General features: G+C 45.8%; 1 protein-coding gene across 2 annotated transcripts in view; it reads right to left on the minus strand.

Annotated features, from left to right (window-relative positions):
* Positions 1–9,876: 9,876 nt before the first annotated feature.
* ZNF142 (zinc finger protein 142) overlaps positions 9,877–19,606 on the minus strand; it is a 29,388-nt gene continuing 19,658 nt past the window's right edge. For both annotated transcript variants that reach the window (XM_033945827.1, XM_033945828.1), the window contains 2 exons: positions 15,843–15,948; positions 9,877–10,784 (listed from right to left, as the gene is read on the minus strand). In XM_033945827.1, the coding sequence (XP_033801718.1) occupies positions 10,237–10,784; positions 15,843–15,948 (654 nt within the window). In that variant the 3' untranslated portion in view covers positions 9,877–10,236. The remainder of the gene's footprint in view (positions 10,785–15,842; positions 15,949–19,606) is intronic.

The following is a 19,606-nucleotide window of genomic DNA, read 5'->3' on the forward strand; positions in this document are numbered from 1 at the left end:
GTGGTGCACTAGTTAAAGCAAGAGCCTCAGCACCCTGAGGTTGTGGGTTCAAACCCACACTGCTCCTTGTGACCCTGGGCAAATCACTTAATACCCCCAGGTACATTAGATAGATCGTGAGCCCACCAGGACAGACAGGGAAAAATGCTTGAGTACCTGAATAAATTCATGTAAACCGTTCTGAGCTCCCTTGGGAGAAGGGTATAGAAAAATGAATAAATCATTATTTGGTAACAGTAACCTAAAGGTTAGAGCAGAGGGCTTATGACAGAAACAGGACTCAAATCCCACTGCTGCTTCCTGTGAACTTGTGTCAAGCCACTTAACTCTCCATTCCTCAAGTACCAACTTAGATTATAAACTCTCCCAAGACTGAAATGCTTATCATCTCAGTGGGGGAGGGCAAGATATCTTAAAGCATCAAATCAAATGTGATAGCAACATTGTTGGATTCATCTATTGCCAACAAATGTTTCTATGCTACAATCAAGCTAACAAAACCACTCTTTGAAGAATGCATCATAAATACCTGCCTGATAAGAACATAAGAATAGCCTTACTGGGTCAGACCAATGGACTATCAAGCCCAGTAGCCCATTCTCATGATGGCCAATCCAGGTCCCTAGTACCTGGCCAAAACTCAAGTTGTCGCAACATTCCATACAGAAGCTCTAAGAATAGCAAGATTCCGGAATCCCAGAGAGTAACAAGATTCCGGAATCCCAAAGCGTAGCAACATTCCATGCAGAATCTCAAAGAATAGCAAGATTCCGGAATCCCAGAGAGTAACAAGATTCCGGAATCCCAAAGCGTAGCAACATTCCATGCAGAATCTCTAAGAATAGCAAGATTCCAGAATCCCAGAGAGTAACAAGATTCCGGAATCCCAAAGCGTAGCAACATTCCATGCAGAATCTCTAAGAATAGCAAGATTCCAGAATCCCAGAGAGTAACAAGATTCCGGAATCCCAAAGCGTAGCAACATTCCATGCAGAATCTCAAAGAATAGCAAGATTCCAGAATCCCAGAGAGTAACAAGATTCCAGAATCCCAAAGCGTAGCAACATTCCATGCAGAATCTCAAAGAATAGAAAGATTCCGGAATCCCAGAGAGTAACAAGATTCTAGAATCCTAAAGAGTAGCAACATTCCATACAGAATCTCAGAGACTAGCAAGATTCCCGAATCCCAGAGAGTAACAAGATTCTAGAACCCCAAAGAGTAGCAACATTCCATGCTATTGAGCCAGGGCAAGCAGTGGCTTCCCCCTGTCTTTCTCAGTAACAGACTATGGACTTTTCCACCAGGAAATTGTGCAAACCCTTCTTAAAACCAGTTACGCTAATCTGATCATGAATTTGCCAGCTGCCCTGTTAATGATGCCAGTGTTGAATCATAAAGGAGTATAACTTTTGGGAAGAGTGGATGTACTCTGCAGGGCTTTTTCTGCTCTCATTGAATTATATTACTATGTTGCAAGCCTTCATTTATAAGAACCTGGAATTGTTTCCTCTATTTCATAACTGCCCCATCCACTACACTTTTGCAGTAATAGTCCTTGACCAGGAGAGGCAGACTACTGCTACTCTCAAAATCGGGTATGCCTGAAGCCTAATGGAGGCTGTGAATGCTACTAACAGTTCCAGCCTCAGCTGAACCTGTGGACCAGAATCCAAGCTAACACATCAAACCCAGGTCTTCTACCTGGCCATGCCAAGCTCTGGCATTGAAGCCCCAGCCAAGTCCAAAAATCAGATTCTAGAAAGAAGGAAGTCAATTGTCCCCTCTGATGGAAGGGAAGAAGATACAAATAGGGACTCTATTTTGAAATCCCATGACTACTTAGCTTGCACCAGCTTTTCTAGCCATCATAACCAATGGCCCTGAATTTCCACAAGGAGACACTCTTTGTAGGGTGTTTATAAGAAATCTTCAATGTCCCTTTTCCCATGGTCTGCCAGTTTATGAGTCAGGCAGTAGGTTAATGTTTTAGAAAGACAAGGGCACAGTCTGAGAACAAAATGGAAAAGGCGATCCATACGAATTGCTGGTCTGGGTCTTTCGTGCCCAGAAGTCCGCTCACACGGCAGTCCTTAGGTCAAAGACCAGTGCCATATTTGAGTCTAGCCTTACTTAAGTTTGTTCTGGTCCAGTAGGAACTTATACAACCTTGTCTTGAATCCCTGGAGGGTGTTTTCCCCTTAACAGCCTCCGGAAGAGTGTTCCAGATTTCTACCACTCTCTGGTTGTACGGAATCTATCAAATGTTGCTTCCTTTCACGGTTAGATGGTGGCATTTTGAATGAAGTGACTCATTAAAGTGCTCATTAGAAATAAAGAACATGACAGCATATAAAGACCATAGGGCAAAGTCATACCAACTAATAAGCTCTACAATCCCCACCACCTCCACTAGGAGGCCAATCCACATATCCTACCAAAAGGTTTTCATGGAGGAAACTAAAGAACTCGCCTGACGTTCTGCAAGTGAATCCGGATAGACTGTTGGATGAAAGCGTTCTATCATTGAGCCAATCTGCAGTATCAACCCCTGCGCCCAACTGGTCTACACTGAGGGATCATCACCGTGATCCACAACTGCTCCTATCTCCTGTCTCCAAAAAGGACCTTAAATCATCCAAAGATGCAGTAGAGCCTTGTGATAACAAAGGCATGGAAAGAGACATCCAGTCCTCCCAGTTCTGCTCTAAAGGGTCACTAACACTAGGAGCTGGCGTGGTATGAGGCGGAGTCACTTGCTTGGGACATAAATAATAATAATAATAACTTTATTCTTGTATACCGCATTACCATGGAAGTTCTATGCGGTTAACAGAAGAAGAGACTGTACATTTACAGCGATGTTACAATTTCATTAATGTTAGATTTACATTTTGGACGATACAAATTTGGTCAGGTTACCTTTACATTTTTTGACAATGAATATACTGTGAAGTTATTTTGGCAGCTAGGTTATATGTTCAGAGCGGTTACAATTGCTATAGTTAGATACAGCAGCGTTACAGATAGCAGTGTTGCATGAGGTGGTAAGGGTCTAGGGCACATGTGTCAAACACAAGGCCCGCGGGCCAAATCCGGCCCGCCAGGCCTTGCAATGTGGCCCGCACCGCGCTGTCATCACTGCACGCCACTGCGTTCCATCACAATGACGCGCGGTGACATAGGAGGCTTGTGATCTCGCCGGCCGTACTTGCTATCTATCTCCCCCCATCGACCGCCTCCCCCAAGAACCTCCGACCGCCCCCCCAGCCGACCCGCGACCCCCCTGGCCGACCCTCACGACACCCCCACCCCCCTTCCCCGTACCTTTCTGTAGTTGGCCGGACGGGAGCCAAACCCGCTTGTCCGGCAGGCAGCCAACGACGGAATGAGGCCGGATTGGCCCATCCATCTCAAAGCTCCGCCTACTGGTGGGGCCTAAGGTGCCTGGGCCAATCAGAATAGACCCGGGAGCCTTAGGTCCCACCAGTAGGCGGAGCTTTGAGACGGATGGGCCAATCCGGCCTCATTCCGTCGTTGGCTGCCTGCCGGACAGGCGGGTTTGGCTCCGGTCTGTCCGGCCAACTACAGAAAGGTACGGGTAAGGGGGGTGGGGGTGTCATGGGGGTCGGCCAGGGGGGTCAGAGGTTCTTGGGGGGGGCGGTCGATGGGGGGAGGGGGGTTTGCGTCGAGGGCAGGAGGGCCTGGGATCCCTCCTGCCCGTAATGTAGTGCGGGGTGGGGGTCGCCGTGGTCAGGAGGGTTTGGGCTCCCTCCTGGCCCGATATTGTCGGGGAGTTGGGGAATCGGCGGGGCAAGTGGGCTTGGGCTCCTTTTTGCCCCGATCGTGTCGGGGAGTCGGGGGGGGCAAGAGGGCTTGAGCTCCCTCTTGCCGCGATCATGTCGGGGGTGCCGTGGTTGGCTGGGGCAAGAGGGCTTGAGCCCCCTCTTGCCCCGATCGTGTTGGGAGTCGGGGAGTCGGCGGTCCTTCGGGGTGGGGGTGCAGGTGCGTGCGAGCGGTCCTGCTTGGGGTGAATCGGACGTCGGGGGGGGGGAACTATGTAAAAAAAATTTTGTACAACGCGCTCACGCGTATACCGCGCAAGGGTGATTCAGGAGGCGTGACCTATAGTCCGGCATCCGATGTGGTTGTGCGGGTGGCAGAGCAGAGGAGAGAGTGAGTGTGCGGGCATAAAAAATACACAGCAGAAGCTGCCAGTTCCTGGCATAAAGTGTAGGCATAAAAATCGCAACAGAATCTGCTATCTGTACCCAGCCAGGCATTTATTGACTGACTTTTTCATTCTAACGCAGATTTCCAATAAACTACATCTTTTACTGCCAATATTGATCCCAAAATGTCCAGGAAAAGAAAAGTTGACGGTGAAGGCAGACAATTTAATGACAAATGGGAAAATGAATACATGTTTGTGCTTAGTGAGGGCAAACCAGTGTGTATATTGTGTTATGAGACAGTGTCGGTGATGAAAGAGTACAATATACGTCGTCATTTTGACACCAAACATAATGTTAAGTATGGCAAATATACTTTGGAAGAAAAGCATAAAATTGTTAAAGAACTAAAAGGCAAACTACAATCACAGCAGCAAATGTTTACAAAGGCTACAGCGAAAAATGATGCTGCAGTGAAAGCAAGCTTTATAGTGGCTGAAGAAATTGCCCGTACTTCAAGGTGTTTTTCAGAGGATGCCTTTTTGAAGCAATGCATGCTAAAAGTGTGTGAGAAAGTATGCCCAGACCAGATACAGAGTTTTCAAACTGTCAGTTTGTCAAGAAACACCATTGCAGACAGAGTTCAAGAACTCTCAGGAAATCTATCATCACAGCTGGCCGAGCAGGCATGCAGTTATCTCGCTTTTTCACTTGCTATCGATGAAAGCACAGACAACACTGATACAGCGCAGCTGTCCATCTTTATACGTGCTACGAAGACCGACCTCTCTGTCACTGAGGAACTTTTGGATGTAGCTGCCATGCATGGGACGACGACTGGTAGAGATATATTTGAGGCTGTGGAGAAATCTATAAATAATTTTAAATTACCCTGGGAAAAGTTGGTGGGGCTAACTACCAATGGCGCACCTTCAATGTGCGGAGAAAAGAAAGGCTTGGTTGGACTAATGAAGGAAAGAATGCAAAAAAGTCACTGCCACACACCCTTGATTACTTATCATTGCATTATCCACCAAGAGGCTATGTGTGGAAAAGTTCTGGACATGAATGACATAATGACCACAGTCATTAAAACTATTAACTTTATAAGGGCACGTGGCCTGAATCATCGCCAGTTCCAGCAGTTTTTACAGGAGGTGGGTGCAGAGCATGGAGACGTGCCATACCACACAGAAGTAAGATGGCTGAGCAAGAGCGCAGTCCTCAAAAGATTTTTTGAGCTCAGAGAACAAATTGCTCTTTTCATGGAAAGTAAAGGAAAGCCCTTGCCTGAACTGTCGGATCCCGCCTGGCTATGTGATTTTGCTATGATGTGTGACATATGCGAGCATCTCGCCCAACTGAATCTGAAGCTGCAGAGACGCAAACAAGTCATCACGAAGATGTCTGACATGATCACAGCATTCCAGCGTAAACTTCAACTATGGAAGTCCCAACTGGAACAGGACAATCTTGCCCACTTTCCCATTTGTTTGAGTATCTCAACCACTATTTCTGGTACTTTTCCTTGCAGTCGGCTGGCTACCAAAGTTAGCCGTTTCCTAAGTGAATTTGAGCGGCGCTTCTCTGACTTTAGAACACAGCACTCAGGCTTTGACATCTTTGCCAATCCTTTTACAGTTGATGTCAACAATGTGCCCCATCACCTTCAGATGGAGATAATCGAGCTTCAGTCTGACAGTGGCCTGAAATCAAGGTTTCAGGATGTTGAAATTGAGGACTTCTACCCTCTACTGCCCCCCGACTCAATGCCAGAGCTCCGACTTCATGCTGCCCGTATTCTATCCATGTTCGGGAGCACCTATCTTTGTGAACAGATGTTTTCAATAATGAATCTGAACAAAAACAAGCACAGATCACGCATTACCGATGACAACCTCCATGCTGTTTTGCGGGTTGCTACAGCCCAAGAAATAAAACCGAACATTGACTCATTGATACGGGGAAAACGGTGTCAGACATCTAGCCAGAAAACAAAACAATGAGCATTTTAGGTACATTCCAATATTACTGTTTTGCTTGATAGCATGTGAGTTGGTTAACAGCACTGTTAAGGAAAAGATTGTTCCACTCATTTTAAATTCACATTTCTGGTTAACATTGTCAGTTTATGACTGTTCAGTAAACCATTCGGCCCGCGATTTAGGCTGGATTTTAGATTTTGGCCCCTTCTCTGATTGAGCTCGACACCCCTGGTCTAGGGGGAGAGGTCAGGAGGGGAGGGGGGAGGAGAGAGGGTTGATCAGAGGAATTTGTCAAAGAGGTAGGTTTTGGTTAACTTCTGGAATGTTTGATAGTGGGGGGAATTGGAGATGAGGGTAGAGAGGCATTTGTTCCATTTGCCCGCTTGGAATGCTAGAGATCGGTCAAGGAATTTTTTGTAGAGGCAGCCCTTCATGGAGGGGAAGGAGAACAGGTAGGTGCTTCGTGTGCGAGAGGGGCGTGCAATTTCAAGGTGTTCAGATAGGTAGATTGGTGAGGAGCCTGCTAAGGTTTTGAAGCAGAGGCAAGCGAATTTAAAGGTGATTCTTGCCTCCACCGGCAGCCAGTGGAGTTTAGCATAATAGGGGCTGATGTGGTCGTATTTTTTGAGGCCGAAGATGAGGCGGACGGCGGCATTTTGTACTATTCTTAGGCGTTTGATAGTGTTTTTGTAGGCTCCTAGGTATATGATATTACAGTAGTCCAATATGCTTAAGATTAATGATTGGACCAGTAAGCGGAAGGAGAGGTGGTCGAAGTGGTGTTTAATAGTGCGGAGTTTCCAGAAGGTACAGAAGCATTTTTTGACCTGGGCATTGGTATGGCCTTCGAATGTTAAGCATCTGTCTAGGATGACTCTGAGTATTTTTATGGAGGGGTTGATAGGATAATCTAGGCCATTCAGTTTTATGGAGGTGTTTGTTATTTTGTGGGTAGGGCTTGCTAGGAAGATTTTGGTTTTTTCGGTGTTCAATTTTAATTTAAATTGTGAGGTCCATTGTTCTAATTTGGTGAGGATGGAGGATGTGAGTTGTTCCATCTGTAGGGTGAGTGAAGTTAAGGGGATGATGATGGTGATGTCATCAGCTTAGATGAATGATTTAAGGTTTAAGTCAGCTAGTGTCCGTGCTAGAGGTACCAAGTAGATGTTAAAGAGGGAGGGGGAGAGTGGGGAGCCTTGTGGGACTCCACAGGAATTATGCCATTGATCCCCATGATGCAGAGCTGGCGTGCTCACAGGCAGTGCAGGGCTTCCCAGGCCCATTAAGTAGGTTTTCCACAAAAGACTAACAAAATCAGAAAAGCCTTGCACCAGAGGCCCTAAGGACCCCTGCAAGACTCCAGACTGGGGAAGGAGGGCGTCCTTCGCTACCACGCGTTTGTGTTTCGTCCCCTTGCTGCGTGTGGCCTCTGAATAGGATCTCTTCCCTGCAGGCAGGGCGGTTCGAGGTTCCAATGCCCTGGAAGACTGAAGAGACGCTGAGCCCGAAGCTCCCACCTTTCCTTCCTGGGCCCTGTGGAACATGGCCGCTCCTCAGCTGGTAAATCTATACAAAAAAGTGGCCTGTGGCATCCATTGCAGATGATCCCTGGGCAAAAACAAGGGCTTTTGAGGAAGAATAAAGCATTTTAAGAAAAAAAAAATCATTAAAATACAAGATGGCCACCATCAGAAAATTTGCACCATGGCATCTTAACTGAAAAATAAAAAAGTAAAAAAAAGGAGTTTTGGAGGTGTTAGAATCTGATTCTAACCCCAGAAACCCTCAAATCTGGCTTTTTCAGATACTCCCCCCCCCCCCCCATAAGGAATAATGGGAGTACTCACTGTGACTTCTGGTGCTTGTCAGCTTGCAGCAGGCTGCCTGCAGGGAAAGGATTTCTGCCTCAGAATGTGCCAGGAACAAGTACACCTGCCAGGCAACCTGACTCCCACCTCCAAAAATCCACACAATGTGTAAGAGAGAACTTTTACAGCTGATTTCCTGATACCCAGAGGGTTGTTACACAGAAGCCCCACAGCCCACGCTCAAGTGAGCAGGCAAGCAAGCTCACAGAGGAACGAACCCCAAGCTCCTGAAGGGACACAAAAGCAGGCTGGCTCTACAGTTAGTGCAAGAGATTGGCTTATGAGCGGCAGTCCAAGAGATTGGCTTATGAGCGGCAGTCCACCCATGTGGGACTGTCCTTTCCCCGGAGTAAGCCTGAAAAGGAGGACCTCAAAGCACCAAAGCCACGCAGGAAAGCAAAGAACAGAGGGCAAAAATACCTGAAAATAGGAAAAAGAAAGCAGAGCAGAATGCACCTGCTGAGTTTACTTGCAAAAGAAAACTGAAGAGGGAGCTGTTCTCTTCTGCAGAAGGGGAGGAGTTCAGATTCACAACTAATGGGAAACAGCAGCTATGGTACAGAATCCTATGTCTTTGTTACAGAATGAAACTCATTGAAAGAAAAGATAAGGAGAAATTAGGTTCTTGCCTGCTAATTTTTTTAGTCCCTCCAGACTGGCACAGACAGATAGGTTTTCACTCCTCTGCCAGCAGGTGGAGACTGAGAACACAGCTCTGCAAACTGGCATAGAGAGAAAAGCACTGCCGCGGATCTGGGGTTTTGGTGGTTGGTTTTTTTGTTGTTGTTTTTTTTAAAAGAAACTTTAAATTAAAAAGGAGCAGACCCCATAGGTACTCAAAACTGTAGTCTTTGATGACTGTGACAAGGCGTACAGTTTAGGCTCCTCTAAAGAAAAAATGGGGAGGTGGAGGAAATGGGGGAGGGACTCGACCGAGTGCAACACCCCTCGAGGAACCCAGCTCAGTCTGACCAGAAATAGGGGCAGACAAAAAGGCCACTGCCTAACCTTTCCAACAGACCCTGCCAAGGCGTAAAAGAAGACTGCACAGGCTTATCACTCCACCTGCTGGAGACTGAGCAGACTGATTCTATGAGGGATTGCACAGCCCACTTGTAGTGTAAGAATTCAGAGTGTTCTCAGTCTCCACCGTCTGTGCTGGTCTGAGGAACGATAAAGAGCAGCTGTTTGAACAGTTTTATTACAAAAACAAAGCAATACATAAAAAAGAGATCTATGACGACAGTTGTGGCTATGAGTGCCTGACTATATTGCACTCTTTAAAGATCACTGCAGATGGGCTCTGCTATTCATGTTTGTTGCTGGTAGATTGATTTGTGTGCTCCGAGTTTGTTTGGTGTTACTTTGACCCTGCATTTTCTAAAGAAATTTGGCTCATGCAAATTGATTTATCGGGGCTTTTAACTGTGTTCCATGCTGCTGCTGCTGCTGCTACTGGTAAATAGACAGAAACAGTCCTGCTAATCTTCGTGCAATTTAAAGGTGTGACACTGCAGAACTGCCTACTTCCAAGGGAGCTCGCTTTAAGAGAGGGAAGGAGAGCTCTTTCTTTTCAGGCAGTGTCTTAGCATCAATCTTACTTTTCATTTCAAAGACATCTGAAAACACGCCTCTCTCTCAGAAATACTTGTGGCAAGATGGCTACTTAAAAAAATATTTATTATGATTGACTTATACTCTGTTAAACCACTAAGGGCCATTTAGGGATTAAGCAGTCTTTGAGATCCCAAGATTAGATTAGAACAGAAGCCCCCCCAGTGGCTCCATTCCCACAAGGATAAACAGGAAGAAAAGACTCAAAACAGCACAATTAATAAAACAGCCACATAGCAGCAGCAAAATATTACACACTTTAATGTACATTATGTACAAACTTTTATATACTACTATTTTTAACAGATCTTAGGCGACTAAAGTAAGGCAGATTGCCATTGCTTTTTACCCCTTAATCCTTTGCAGGGCCTTCTGCTATAATACTGTGAATGATAAGTACAACATATTCATCTACTGAATCTTCGAAAGAGCTGAACAGAAGTTCTACAATCCCCCAAATCTATGAGAGAAGCAGGGCAAACCATTGCTCCAGATTCTCAAGGTGTAACAAAAATCCATCCAATGTCATATCAAGAAGCCATTCAAAGAGATTAGGAAGAGAGCAACTACTCCAGTCTCACAGGCTCAAAAGATTAATTAACAGGATTGAGTTGAGTCATAAGCAGGACAGGGTTTGTCATCTGGGCATCCCCTAAGAGTGCTCTGAGCTACTGAAGCCCCACTCCCCCCATTTGCACCAGCAGATGCTTTGTGAAGACGATCCAGTTGGACATCATGCAGGTGGATGGTGGACGTACTAGGGTCCTTGCCCACCCCTTGGCTGGGGTCTTCAGCAGCTCTCTCGGGGTGATGGCGCTGGATGTGCTTGATGACCTGGAACTTCTGCTTTGCTTTGTACGTGCAGAAGCGGCAGAAGAAAGGGTGCTCATTGGTGTGGGTGAGAAAATGGTGGCGCAGCCCTGCTGCCCAGCGGAAGTCACGCAGGCACACGTTGCAGACGTAAGGCTTGTCCGCGCTGTGCTTCTTCAGGTGGGTTTTCAGTAAGAAGCGGGTCTTGAAGGCCTTGCCACACTGCTCACAGATGAAGGTTCGGGCATCCTGGTGTCGTGTCTCCTTGTGGATGCGCAAAGCATCGGCTCGATTGGTGCAGTACTCGCATTCATCACACTGGTACGGCTTGATACCTGAACATAGAGACATATAGGACTTCAAATACAAGAGGCCTGGAATACCAGATGCAAATGATGTGCTGAAATGGGTGTTTTCAGTCCTGAATGTACATCTTACTGATCAGATACATATACAGTAAACTCTAGGTTATTCGGCACCCATAGGGACTAGTGGATGCCAGATAACTTTCGTTTCTGGTTGCTTGAGAGTTACTATAAAAATACTTTCCCCTTCCCTCTCACTCTCTTCCTCTATCATCCCCTCACCCCCACTTGTAGGTCCAGCATCCATCCATCTCCCCTCCCCTGCAGGGATGGGCAGCTTGCAGAGTTCATTTTATCAGCCCTTAAAGAACTGAGGAGCCAAAATACTGAAAGGATTTGACAAAATGGAGCAAGGAAAGCAGTTATTTACAATGGCCAGTGTGACACGGACAAGAGGACATAGACTGAAGCTGAGGGGAGACAGGTCCAGGACGAATATCAGGAAGTTCTGTTTCACGCAGCGAGTGGTGGATACCTGGAATGCTCTCCCAGAGGAAGTAATTGCAGAATCCACCGTTCTAGGATTTAAAGGTAAACTAGATGCACATCTCCTTAAGAGTGGCATAGAGTGATATGGGTAAGGGTAAATTAGATGCACATCGCCCTTGAGAAGCATACAGTGATATGGGGACTAAAACTATGCCAGGGTATACCTGGCGGGGCCTCCGCGTGTGCGGATCACTGGACTTGATGGACCCAGGGTCTGATCCGGAGATGGCAATTCTTATGTTCTTATGTGGAGGCCAGCCATCAAAGAGATGGAGGAGTGTTATGCTCAGAAAGACAAGGGGAAAGGATCTCAATGATCAATATTAACCCCCTCCCTCCCTTCAGTCCTGAAGCGACAGCGGTCCTGAGCCACAGAACTGGCTCGGACTGATGCCACTTCTGCTGCTTTGAGGCTGGGGGGAGTGGGGGGGTTGCAGCACAGGACAGCTGCTGCTTCTGCTGCTAGAGGGAGGGCCAGAGGGGATTTGCGGCTCAGGACCGCCACTACTGCTGGAGGGAGGGGGTTTGTGGCTCAGGACCGCGGTTGGGCGAGAGTGCCAGTTGCTTGAGTACCAGTTAATCAGGATTCTTCTGTAATAAGAGGGCTAGGAATTGCAAATGTGAAACTGCAGTGAGAAACATCTAATAAAAGATGAGATCTTAATACAACGGAAGAACTGATACCAGATTTCTTGCAGAACGCACCTGGACAATTGTTTGCCTGGTACTGGCTAGATGAGCCTACTGGACAACACGAGTATTTAGAATATTGTGTACAATTCTGGAGGCCGCACCTTCAAAAAGATATAAAAGGATGGAGTCTGTCCAGAGGAAGGCTACTAAAATGGTGTGTGGTCTATGTAACTTTACTTAGTAACTTTATCACGCTCTCCTCATCCTACTTCAATTTTAGAAAATTAGTAAAAACGAGTTTGTTCAATCGATTTGTAAACTAAGAATCTATACAGCTCTGCTAAGATCTATATAGCTTTCCAATTCTTTCATTATGTAAGATTGTACTGTTAACTTTGATTGTAACCTTAAGAAGGAAATGGCGTTACTCGAGAGGGTCCAGAGGAGAGCGACACGTCTGATAAAAGGTATGGAAAACCTTTCATACGCTGAGAGATTGGGTCTCTTTTCTCTGGAGAAGAGGAGACTTAGAGGGGATATGATAGAAACTTACAAGATCATGAAGGGCATAGAGAGAGTAGAGAGGGACAGATTCTTCAAACTTTCAAAAAATAAAAGAACAAGAGGGCACTCGGAAAAGTTGAAAGGGGACAGATTCAAAACAAATGCTAGGAAGTTCTTCTTTACCCAACGTGTGGTGGACACCTGGAATGCGCTTCCAGAGGATGTTATAGGGCAGAGTATGGTAATGGGGTTTAAGAAAGGATTGGACAATTACCTACTGGAAAAGGGGATAGAGGATTACTGCACAGGTCCTGGACCTGTTGGGCTGCCGCGAGAGCGGACTGCTGGGCACGATGGACCTCAGGTCTGACCCAGCAGAGGCATTGCTTATGTTCTTAACCTCTTCGCTGATTGTCCAGCACTTCTTGCTGTAAACCGCCTCGAACTTTCATGGCTTTGGCGGCATATAAGAATAAAATTATTATTATTATTATGTCATAAGGCGTGTGAGGACAGACTTAAAGATCTCAATCTGTATACTTTGGAGGAGAGATATGATAGAGACGTTTAAATACATACATGATGTAAATGCACACGAATCGAGTCTCTTTCATTTGAAAGGGGCATAGGATGAAGTTAAGAGGTGATCTAAGGAAATACTTTTTTTTACAGAAAGCGTGGCAGATGTCTGGAACAGTCTCCTGGAAGAGGTGGTGGAAACGGAGACTGTGTCTAAATTCAAAAGGGCCTGGGAGAGAGAAAGAGATAATGGTTACTGCGGATGGGCAGACTGGATGGGCCATTTGGCCTTTATCTGCAGTCTTTGAGCTGAACAGCTACACAACAGCCTGCTTCACTTTATGGAAATGTGTTAAGGTCATTCCCACTATTACTTTACTTTTATTTTCATGAAGAATTTAACCTAATCTTGCTCAATCAGCAAGACTTAAATACAGCACTGTAAGCGCCCAGAAGACAACAGAATATTTTTTTTTTTGGGGGGGGGAGCTGGGAGATTCCTCCTGCTCCCATTTAAAATCAGCACTGACCTCTCACTGGGGCTGTAATGTCATAAGCCTTCACTCCCTCTACTCCAGGAGGAATTCTGCCCAGGGACCAGGAGGCAGCACTGGCAGGTCACATTGTTTTCTTCCACCCAAACTGATTAGCACAAAAAGGAGGAGGAGAGCAGGTGCGGGTCAGATATGTCCTCCTCCTCCTCCTCTGTCATCTGAAGTCCAGCTGCAGAGTTTGAATAGCTCAACTCTACGGTGTCCCACGCAGTTCAAACCAGAAGTCAGAGTCAGGGCCGCAGAGTAGGATGTGGTGGAGCAAGCAATTGCTCTCCTCTTGTGCTATCCGCTTGGGGTGATGCCATGGGGCCAAGATATACAGAAACATGATGGCAGATAAAAGGCCAAATGGCCCATTCACAGTCACCATTCTCTCTCTGAGAGATCCCACGTGCCTATTCCAGGGATACAAGGTGGATGTGACCTTGAGGAGGAATGGTTAAGAGTGCCGCCGTACCTCAAAAAGGACATGGCGATACTTGAAAGGGTCCAGAGAAGAGAGACGAAAATGATAAAAGGTATGGAAAATTTTTCAAATGCTGACAGGCATTCATGGCATCCTCCCTCCTCTTATCCCACTGTCTTTCAACTCCTCCAGCCCCGACTCCTCCAGAACTGCCCAAAGGTATAAACTAGCCTTCCCCTCCCTACGCGGCATCCACTATGCAGGCAAACTGGGAAAATCTCTTCTCTTCAAAATCACAGGTCTTTGGAACGACCTCACCTCCCCGTTGCGGAACCTGAGCTCCCTTCAGTTATTCCGCAAACAACTGAAAACCTGGCTTTTCAGCAAATTGTAACTCTACCCTTCACCCCCTTTCCCCCCCCCCCCTTCTTCATATAAGTTCATATAATCCTTTTTTTTCTTCCTCTCTACCTACTATTTTAAGTTCTTGTAAACCGTGTCGAGCTCCATACTCATGGAGATGATGTGGTATATAAACTTAAGGTTTAGATTAGATTAGATTAGGCTAGAAAAGCTGGGGCTCTTCTCCCTGGAAAAGCGGAGACTTAGAGGAGACATGATAGAAACTTTCAAGATCATAAAAGGCATAGAGAAGGTAGACAGGGACAGATTCTTCAGACTACAGGGAACCACAAGTACAAGGGGGCACTCGCGAAAGCTGAAAGGGGACAGGTTTAGAACCAATGCTAAGAAGTTCTTCTTCACTCAGAGGGTGGTGGACACATGGAACACGCTCCCGGAGGCTATGATAGGACAGAGTACACTACGGGGATTCAAAGACAGACTGGATAAATTCCCGAAGGATAGGGGGATTGAGGGGTACAGATAGAGGTAGAGTTTAGAAAGAGTACAGATAGAAACAAGGGGATTATAGGGCCAAGTCAAGGACCGGACAGGTCATGGACCTGATGGACCACCGCGGGTGCGGACTGCTGGGCAGGATGGACCTCTGGTCTGACCCAGCGGAGGCAACTTCTTATGTTCTGTGATGAAAGGGTGGATAGAAGGAGAGAGAGGTCTTCCTGGGACATAGAGACAGATGTGACAGAAACAGAAAGCTGGGGGACGATGAGAGTTGGGAAGAAGGCACAGAGAAGTAAGAAGCTGAGAATATGAGGTGTCCATACTGAACAGGGACAGAGACAGAAGGGATTCAAGCCAAGTTGTGGAGAGATGAGGAGAAATGGGACAGGTAGGACACAGACTCCGAGGGATAAAACTGGAAAATACTAGACCTAGGACAGAGAGAGAGGGGGAGAAAAGCTTTTATGATGGATGAATTATGCACAAATAAGTGGATGCAGAATTGAAAATACTGGGCATATTTTTAAACTTTTTGAGCAGAGGTTGCCCAGAAAGTTACTTCTCAGGCACCTAAGGATTGAACCATTTTTTAACACTATCTTGCCCAGCGAAACTACAGAGCAGTCCTCTGACCCACAGGCATAGAGTACAGTTCGGCCTACTTATGAGCTGGTCCAAGCAGCAAAAACCCAGCCCATGAGCTGAATCTGGGCAGCCACTGAAAAAACGTAAAGGAATTCTCTCAGAAATAGCATTGAGAATATCTTGAGAATGAGGTACTCTAATTCCTTCCATTGCCCTGTCAGGAGACTGTGGATTGCTGTTGCCTTTTTTCCAGAAACCCTGCGGGAAATTTAACAGGTCAGAGGACCAGCCTTGACACTGGATTCATAAACACTACACGGTATCTGCAAATTAAAACGATCGTGCTACTCTGAAATAAAGGCCATTTTCCAATTCCCTGTTACACCATGAAGTAGGTTCTGGTGGCGACCAGTAAGGTTTTCAGTGTTTCTACCTGTCCATATTTGGTCACATGACAGGTTCGGTGGTACTCGCCTGTGTGCTTGGATTGATGGTACTTCAGCTGATTAACCCATTTGCACTTGTATCCACAGTCTGGGCAAACGTATTTCCTTTCATCTTTGTGGATCCTCATGTGGTACTTAAGAGAAAACAAAAAGGCTTGAAGGCAATAGCCACACCATCTATTAAACAATCTGTAGTAATCACGGTATGAAAACAGATATCCAAGTGGGAAAATGTCACACTTCTAGGCTCGCTCACTCCTAGCCTGAGGTGGGGAAGGAATCAGTGTTTTATGATCAGACTGCCACAAATTTCTGTGGTTTGCTGAAGGAAAAAAAACTGTCTGTGGCACAGACCATAAATAAATAGCTAACAGCCCCCTTGAAACCATTTCTTAGAGGCCAGGGCAGTGTTAACATCCCCTCAATGTCCGTCTCTCATGAGAACTGGAACTAAAGACAAAATACTGGTGGAAAATTCAAGGGATAAAATCACCCACCAACTGATAGGTGTCTAAGCTGCTCCTTCTAAACCCTTCACTCCCCAACCCTTGAGGGCCACCAATGGACCAGGTTTTCAGGATCTCTCTAATAAAAGAAATCAGTATGCTTTTTATCTCCATTACATGCAAATATCTCTCATGCATATCCATTAAGGGTATCTGGCAGGGAGGAGTAGCCCTACTATGGAGGTCTGAGAACCAGGGGATCTGGGTTCCGTTCCCGAAAACCTGACCTGTTGGTAGTCCTTGATGACTGGGCGTGAAAACCTAGGTTATAAACTTGCTTATTGGCCCAGCAGAGAAGAGAATCCAGAAACTTGGTCTTATCTGATCATTTCCTTTCCTTGATTCCTGCTACACTAGTCTAGACCAATGGCCTCTTCCTGTGGCATCATGAGCAAAAGGAGCATGGCAGCCTGGAGCTAATGACAAAGCAACTATTTAAGGAACCAAACTATGTATAATGAAGAACCCTCTAAGGGAAACCTCTGCTGATTTAACAACTACAAACCAGGGACAGTAGGAGCAGGCAGATGCTGTAAGCAACTCCCCAAATACTCCAGTCTTCCTGAGTAGGCCCTGGACTGGTGTAGCAGGAATGAACAAAATTATCTGATTAGACCAAAGGTTTCCTTTATCATTCTGCTAGACCAGTCAAGACCAACAAGGTTTACAAGACCCCCTCCATCACTGCTCTGCTAAACGTACTATCACCCCTGGCTCACGTCAACCTTGTAGCGTCTCACAAAGGCATGAGCAATGACCACTTCACTGGCCTGCAAATATCTTCTGGTGCCCCTGCCCAGGCCTCTATCTAGGAAGCTGCTTGAGATCTTGTTGAATGAGCCCAGAGCCCTTTTAGTTGAGGGTATGTGCTGCCTCTATCCAGTGCAAGACTTAGAAGCTGCTTCTCGCTACGCAACTCATTACGAAATCATCAGACTTCTGGAAGAGGCTAGTCATCTCCAGACAGTCCAAGAGCACTTTGACGATGCAGCTTGTGCAAGACCCATGCCAAACCAGTCTTTATACTTTTTGAAAACAGAGAAACCGAAACCAGTTTCTTCTTTCCACATGAAACCTATCTTAAAGAAGAAGGCACCATGCAAACAGAAACCAAGTTGGCTTTGAAGGAAGGCCTGCAACTCAGCCTCACCTGGCTGAGCAGATAGCCATAGGAAATTAAAGAGAGGTCATTCAGAGAGGCTCACCATAAGGGCTTAAAGGGAGGACCAATCAAGGTGCTGAACACCAAGTTAAGATCCTACCATGGCCTGTAGTGGCAGTCGATTATGCTCGACGCTCCACAAGAACCATATAACCAAGTCTACATGCCAGGGAGACAAGTTGCGATTTGAGCAGCAGCACTCAAGACATTTGCCACACTCTGACACTCAGCAAGGAAGTTGAACTCCTTTATGCTTTTCGTGAGGTAACTACATGAAATGCTGCTGCTCGACACTTGACTCGTTTAAAGTTCAGATGGTGGCTCTTTTTTGTTTCAAAGGTAAAATGAATGATGTTTCCTCGGCAGTGCAGACAGGTGTCATGTGGTCTTGTAAAGAATTTAGCGTACTCCTATGCAAAGGGTTCTGAGGATGCCCCCATAGAAGGAATTATATGGGGAGGGGGGATTAAAAAACAACCACCCCAAAATACCACTGTTGGCATAGGCCCCACTCATGGACCCCTGCTGACAAACTACCACCACACGAAGTGAGAGCCTGTAGGCTGAGGGTCAGGTCTATGGAAGGAACCCCCCCCCCCCCCCACACCTGGGAAAGGTCCACGGTGCAATCTCTGGTAGCTAACATTGACCAAGTGACTACCAATAGAGCCACAGGACATGGACTGCACCCCAGGGAGTCAGGCCTGACCAGAAGAATCCTGCAGTGCAAGTCCAACCTGCATCATCTGCTGGAGGCAGAGAAATACTGATTAGATTCACACTGCACCACTTTTTATGCTGTAATGTCACTGAAAGAGTTCAGTTTCTCTGCCTTCACCTGCTGGTGGGGCTATTTAACGGGTTAGTCTTGACTGGTCTATCAGGATTAAAAGGAAATAATTAGCCATCCTTCAAAATTTCTCAGTTTTGAAACTGAAATTACAATAGATTTGTAATAAAACATGTCTGTTAATGCGCGCTCACTTTTTAACGCATTAATCGCTAGATTCTATGTATTGCAACTAAAGTTCCATGTGCAAATTTGGTCATGCAGCCAAATTACACATACAACTTGTTTAATAAGCCAAGTGCCATTAAATTGGCACCAATTATAATTTACATACCCAACTTTCTACGTGTATTCTATAAAGTGGTGCGCCTAAATTCTACCAAGCAGATCTCAAAGGGGATGCGGCCATGGGAGGGGCAAGGGCGCTCTTATAAATTACGATGGACCACTGGTCTGATCCAGCAGCGGCAATTCTTATGTTCTTATGCACGGACTTTAAGTGCAGGCATTTACGCCAGGTTTTCATTTGCGTAAATGGTTGCGCTTAAGTTTTAGCTGCAGGGCTAGCCTGTACGTGTGTTCTATAAATTGTACCTTACTTTAGGCATCTATACACGGTGCCCCAAAAATTGGAGTGGGAAAGAATCTGGCCTTATAGGTCTGTCTATCACTTAAGAAGAGCGATTGCTGATTATGCCCTTTGGTCATACACGTCCAGGGTGGGTTGGAATGTATTTTTCAATTCTCAATTTGAGTGTAGTTCTTAGATATAATTATGGGGGAGGAGGTGATTCTCTATGCAGGTAAACTGGGAAAATCTCTTCTCTTCAAAATCTCAGGTCTCTGGAATGACCTTACTATCCCGTTGCGGAACCTGAGCTCTCTCCAACTATTCCGCAAGCAACTGAAAACTCGGCTCTTCTCTAACAAGTGATTCTATTTTCCCCATTACTCTTCCATTCTATATATAAGCTCATGTAAACCTTTTCCTTTCTCTTCTTATATTTTAAGTTCTTGTAAACTGTGCCGAGCTCCACTTCCGTGGAGAGGATGCGGTATATAAACTTAAGGTTTAGTTTAGTTTAGTGATAATAAGTTTAAGGATGTGTGGGGGCCATTAATAAGCTATTATAAAGATTAATGATTATTTGCTACTTTTCCTTATGGGATTTCAATGGAAGAAAGGGTGGGAGGGTGGGTCATGAGAATTTAAGATATTATTTTCATGTGGTATATATTAGTTGTATATGAATTTGGGAGGGGGGTGGGGGTTAAATCTTCTTGGTGTAGGATATTGAAGATTTTTCAAGTGATGTTGTATTATAATTGTTTGA

Source organism: Geotrypetes seraphini, chromosome 5, assembly GCF_902459505.1.
Source record: "Geotrypetes seraphini chromosome 5, aGeoSer1.1, whole genome shotgun sequence".
NCBI classification, from domain to species: Eukaryota; Metazoa; Chordata; class Amphibia; order Gymnophiona; family Dermophiidae; genus Geotrypetes; species Geotrypetes seraphini.